Source organism: Lolium rigidum, chromosome 2, assembly GCF_022539505.1.
Source record: "Lolium rigidum isolate FL_2022 chromosome 2, APGP_CSIRO_Lrig_0.1, whole genome shotgun sequence".
NCBI lineage: Eukaryota > Viridiplantae > Streptophyta > Magnoliopsida > Poales > Poaceae > Lolium > Lolium rigidum.
The window spans coordinates 241,621,296-241,627,798 of NC_061509.1; the positions used below are offsets into that span (position 1 = coordinate 241,621,296).

At 44.3% G+C, this 6,503-nt stretch overlaps 1 protein-coding gene across 1 annotated transcript; it reads right to left on the minus strand.

The window, feature by feature from the left end:
- Positions 1–824: 824 nt before the first annotated feature.
- LOC124688412 (transcription factor ILI5) lies at positions 825–1,430 on the minus strand. The gene is made up of 2 exons (XM_047222096.1): positions 1,104–1,430; positions 825–980 (listed from the first exon to the last, which is right to left on the minus strand). Exons 1-2 carry the CDS (start codon positions 1,212–1,214, stop codon positions 825–827), a joined length of 267 nt encoding a protein of 88 aa, XP_047078052.1. The 5' UTR covers positions 1,215–1,430.
- Positions 1,431–6,503: the final 5,073 nt, after the last annotated feature.

A 6,503-nucleotide genomic window follows, 5' to 3' on the forward strand; every position in this document is an offset into this window, starting at 1 on the left:
CACGATTCATGCTAGTCATGATTTTCAATATGACTTGCAACTTAAATTTGATAACATCATCTAACTGAGAATAAAGTTAGTTCTCACTGAGAAATTGTCACACCCAGTTTTTAAACTCAAGTAAACGCGTCACATCACGTGCATAGTACGGATAGAGCCGATCGAGGGTGAGAGTAGTCAGTAGACAGAGAGAGAGGAATCAGCCGTGTGAAAGCACGGCCGGCAACAACATACAAGAAAAAAATTACAGACTTGAGTAGCATGATTAATTCCCGTACTAGTAGTACGTAAAACAAAGTTAAAGCTAGAGCAGTACACCGTGATGATAGTATTAATTTGCTCTAGGTAGAGTACCGTAGTAGTGGTCGGTCGGTTGTCTGTAGAGGACACAACTCGATCCAAAGCCACCAACTAAATTTACAAATCGAATAGTAGATCGAAGAAAGGGACAACAAAAGAAGCAGTAGCCATCGAGCCAGCTCCGAGAGAACACATGGAGGAGACGAGCTGACAGATGCCCGAAGAAGAAGAAGCGCGCGCGAGGATAAGCCTTAGCCCTAATTAAGCGGTACCTAATATATATGCCCTACGTACAGATTAACGGAGTGAAAGCTTAGGAGACAGATCTAGGCGGGCAGAAAGGAAGAGAGGTGGTAGTGCATATTTAAATATGTGGACATATGTATACCCTAGCGACTAACTGAGCAAGGTCGTCTCGTACGTGGCTGGCCGGCCGGAGAAATTCATGGCGCCGCCGCCGCTTCAATTATCGTGGCGGTTCGATCACGCCGGTCGGCGCTGCCACATGTTCGCAGGACGCTCGCTCACGAGCGCAGGATGCTGCGGATGATCTCGGCGCCGGCGCTATTGTGGTCCATGGTGGACATGAGGTCGGAGAGCCGGTCGCTGAGGTCGTCCACCTCCCGGTGGAGGCTCTTGATGTAGCTGCACGTCTCCTTGAGCAGCTTAGTCGTCGACGCCTGCATTTTCAATTCCATTTCACCCGCAATTAAAGGTCTGGACTTGCTCGCTTCTGGGTTCGTATGAGAAGCAAACTCGCACAATGCATGCGAGCTTCCAGAAAGCTAGTTATTGGTTGTTACCTGGCCGGAGCCGCGGCGGCGGGCGTTGGGAAGAAGAGACTGGAGCTTGGAAATGAGCTCGTTGATCTCCTCCTCGGAGATGGCGCCACGCGACGACCTCCTGCTCGACATCGTCGACGACCTTGTCGCCGGCTGGCAGCTTGGATGTGCGGAAGCTAGTCCCCGCCGGAGCTACCAAACAGACTCCCGAAGGCTAATGAAGCTAGCCGTGCAGCCTGTGTTGGACAAGTAGACGCAGGTTTGCACACACCGGCGGCCGGGCTTCTGGCTGGTGAAGCTCTGGAAGAAGAGAAGCTCGCTTGGTAAGCTGTAACTCAAGTCCGGGCTTGCTGGATGAGTGTGTGTGGAGGGAGACAGAAAGGGAGAGGGTGTCTTTATAGGAAGAAAGAATCGATTGGGTGGCGAAATACTCTGATTCGATCGTCCCGTAATGACTCCAGTAGAGTACTGGACGTGAGGATACGGATTAGACTACGAGGGAAAGGAGGTGAGCGGGCTGGGCCGGGCCCGCGTGTCCCTCTCTGTCCAATCGGTGCGCGGCCCACAGATAGGCAGCTCGACGGTGGGCCCCAGCTACGTTACAATAAGCGCGACGACCACTTGCCACTTGCCACGTGCCCGTGCCATTTCGGAGGACTGGTCGATTTTACCGGGAATTTTAACCTAGCTAGCCTATACTGGCCATGTTGACCGATCCGCAGCTGCTGGCTGCGACGTCTAGGAACTCGCCAAAATCCCTTGTTTCGTTTGAGGTTGCAACTCGATGTCGAATTCTTGGACGTCCCTCTCATCTGATCTTCACTGTTAAGCACTAGCTAGTAGCTAAGCTACTAATCGTCCGATAATGACGGATTAATTTGAGCCGAGTATCACGATGTATCGACGAACGACGAATCAAACCCCTGTCAGCTATCGGCGTTGCTCAATTACAATTAGGACATGAGCACGCTGATTGATCAACCTTAACTGAGGGTTTTGGCCGCGGAGCTAGATAAACCCACTTCTCCCGCACCGTGTAAGCTGATACAGGGACAGCTATCGCCTCTTGTCTTGTGTCGCTGCAGGAACGGACACTCATACGGCAACTATCATATTCAGCACCTGCATACGTGCAGTACATCAACTCTAATCGGATCGGAAGTCTTTAATTAACTGATCAAGTATATAATCTATCTGAAAGAAACCAAAGCGGGCGCTAGACTCAAAAGATGCCCTTGTCCCCGGTTCCCCCAGCCGAGAGATGGAGCCTGTGGACATGCATGCACGTAACTTGTCTTTTCCGTGGCTTCTTCACAGTAGCATGCATGACAGAGGGGCGTTAATTAACTACGTGGCATGTTATATGTATAATAAGCGCACGTAGGACGCCGGAGATTAGCTGGTGTATGCCATGGCACGCGCTGATTGAGGGAGAGTGATGCGTGCAACACGTACGCCCAACGTTGTTTATACATTTATTTATCGAAACCTACAAGCGGAGGCATACGTGTAGCCCTTTATTTTCAAAAAATCGAAAATTATAGTTTTACGTTTTAAAAAAACTGAAAAATATACTGGATGTAGGCAATGATGAAATCTACAAATGGGCAATCTCAATGTGAAATTCTTTGTATTGTAGACTACACAAAATTGGAAAAATCTGGCAGGTTTTGTAGTTTTGAAATGTGCACTATTCACTATTGTCAGATCCACACATTTGTCATATTTGTGTAGCGTAAACTACTAAAATTTCATATTGAGATTTTACATGTTTGCAGATACCAATATTGGCTACATCCAAGATTTTCAATTTTTTTGAAACTCAAAACTATGATTTTCGAATTTTTAAAAATAAAAAGCTACATGTAGCTCGACCTTCATTTATCCACTCTCTTTCATTCATGTATTATGTATAGTATATATATACTCCATCCGTTAGATAGATTGATGCAGACTCACGCACAAAGTACACATGGGCTGGTAGTGTCCAACGTTGATTAGTTTTGATCAGAGGTAGTTTTTCTTTTCGAAATAGGGAGAATCCTAGCCTCTGCATCAATTGATATAAAAAGCTTTCTTTATTTCATAGTTTTGAGTTTAAGAGTTTATAACTTATGGATCATAGAGAGTGTACATAAAGATCAACCACCGGAATATAAGAAAAAAACAAGTCGCATATACATCATGTAATCGTCTAGTAAGGCATCACTACCCTCGTTGACGATATCTCGTGGAACCGTCTCTAGATGGGTACACTCAGAAAACATATGAGCACGCTGCTCCCCGGAAGGTGAAAAACACCACTCCTAGATCAAATACGTAGCCATGAGGATAACCTATAAAAATGAGAACTTCCCTTCCTGTTAAAAATTAATATCATTCCTGCAGTTCCATAATGACCACACAATTGCACAAGTTTTCTACTCGAATTCGTGCCTTGATATCTTTATCTATCCCATTCAACCTATTTTGTTGGTGGGGCAATATTGAAAGTAAAGTGAACTACTCTAATGATGTTTTGATTAAAAAAATTAAGTTAGAATTACTTTTCTGTGGAGGAACCACATAAAGATATTAATCTTTAATGGTACCTTAAGCTTCCAAATGTACTTTTCTAAATAGACCGCGTGCACACTCATAAAATCGGCGTACATAGATTTGACAATGAAAGCCCCAAAAGTAGTAAGCTTCCACACAAACTTGTCACCATCATTAGATAAATTATCGAGCATAAGCCGCTGAACCAAATGGGTCCAAGATGCCCATTTATTATCTGAAATGGTCCCTCTAAACCTAATATGTAGCGGTTTCTTAGATAACACATCGGCCACCAAAAGACATTTCTTCGACGGATGATGTTCTGTAGTGATACGTCCCAAACGTATCTATAATTTCTTATGTTCCATGCTACTTTTATGATGATACTCACATATTTTATACACATTATATGTTATTATTATGCATTTTCCGGCACTAACCTATTGACGAGATGCCGAAGAGCCGCTTGTTGTTTTCTCGTTGTTTTTGGTTTCAGAAATCCTAGTAAGGAAATATTCTCGAATTGGACGAAATCAACGCCTAGGGGCCTATTTTTCCACGAAGCTTCCGGAAGACCGGAGGACTTACGAAGTGGGGCCACGAGGTGGCCGGACACCAGGGCGGCGCGGCTCGGGCCTTGGCCGCGCCGGCCTGTTGTGTGGGCCCCTCGTGTGGCCCCCCGACCTGCCCTTCCGCCTACATATAGTCTTCGTCGCGAAACCCCCGGGACCGAGAGCCACGATACGGAAAACCTTCCGCAGACGCCGCCGCCGCCAATCCCATCTCGGGGGATTCGAGAGATCGCCTCCGGCACCTCGCCGGAGAGGGGAATCATCTCCCGGAGGTCTCTTCATCGCCATGATCGCCTCCGGATCGATGTGTGAGTAGTTCACCCCTGGACTATGGATCCATAGCAGTAGCTAGATGGTCGTCTTCTCCTCGTTGTGCTATCATGTTAGATCTTGTGAGCTGCCTATCATGATCAAGATCATCTATTTGTAATCCTTCATGTTGTGTTTGTTGGGATCCGATGAATATTGAATACTATGTCAAGTTGATTATCAATCTATCATATATGTTATTTATGTTCTTGCATGCTCTCCGTTGCTAGTAGAGGCTCTGGCCAAGTTGATACTTGTGACTCCAAGAGGGAGTATTTATGCTCGATAGTGGGTTCATGCCTCCATTAAATCTGGGACAAGTGATGTAAAGTTCTAAGGTTGTGGATGTGCTCGTTGCCACTAGGGATAAAACATCGATGCTTTGTCTAAGGATATTTGTGTTGATTACATTAATCACCATACTTAATGCAATTGTCCGTTGTTTACAACTTAATATCGGAAGGGGTTCGGATGATAACCCGAAGGTGGACTTTTTAGGCATAGATGCATGTTGGATAGCGGTCTATGTACTTTGTCGTAATGCCCTGATTAAATCTCATAGTACTCATCATGATATATGTATGTGCATTGTTATGCCTTCTTTATTTGTCAATTGCCCAACTGTAATTTGTTCACCCAACATTTTCTATCTTATGGGAGAGACACCACACCACTAGTGAACTGTGGACCCCGGTCCTATTCTTTACATCTGAAATACAATCTACTGCAATTGTTCTTTACTGTTCTTTGCAAACAACCATCATCACCCACACTATACATCTAATCCTTTGTTTACAGCAAGCCGGTGAGATTGACAACCTCGCTGTTACGTTGGGGCAAAGTTCCGTGATTGTGTTGTGCGAGTTCCACGTTGGCGCCGGAATCCCCGGTGTTGCGCCGCACTACACTCCTCCGCCATCAACCTTCAACGTGCTTCTTGGCTCCTCCTGGTTCGATAAACCTTGGTTTCTTTCCGAGGGAAAACTTGCTACCGTGCGCATCACACCTTCCTCTTGGGGTTCCCAACGGACGTGTCAACTACACGCATCAAGCATTTTTCTGGCGCCGTTGCCGGGGAGATCAAGACACGCTGCAAGGGGAGTCTCCACTTCCAATCTCTTTACTTTGTTTTTGTCTTGCTTTACTTTATTTTATTTACTACTTTGTTTGCTGCACTTATATCAAAACATAAAAAAATTAGTTGCTAGTTTTACTTTATTTACTGTCTTGTTCTCTATATCAAAAACACAAAAAAATTAGTTACTTGCATTTACTTTATTTAGTTTGCTTTATTTACTACTACTAAAATGGGTACTGTTGAGAATACTAAGTTGTGTGACTTCACTAGCACAAATAATAATGATTTCCTATGCACACCTATTGCTCCACCTGCTACTACGAGCAGAATTCTTTGAAATTAAACCTCGCTTTACCGAATCTTGTTATGAGAGAGCAATTTTCTGGTGTTAGTTCCGATGATGTCGCTGCCCATCTTAATAATTTTGTTGAACTATGTGAAATGCAAAAGTATAAGGATGTAGATGGTGACATTATAAAATTAAAATTATTTCCTTTCTCCTTAAGAGGAAGAGCTAAAGATTGGTTGCTATCTCTGCCTAGAAATAGTATTGATTCTTGGACTAAATGTAAGGATGCTTTTATTGGTCGATATTATCCTCCCGCTAAAATTATATCTTTGAGAAGTATCATAATGAATTTCAAGCAATTAGATAATGAACATGTTGCTCAAGCATGGGAGAGAATGAAATCTTTGGTAAAGAATTGCCCAACCCATGGATCGACTACTTGGATGATCATCCAAACCTTTTATGCGGATTGAATTTTTCTTCGCGGAACCTATTGGATTCAGCTGCTGGAGGTACCTTTATGTCCATCACTTTGGGGGCGGCAACAAAGCTTCTTGATGATATGATGACAAATTACTCTGAATGGCACACGGAAAGAGCTCCACAAGGTAAAAAGGTAAATTCTGTTCAAGAAA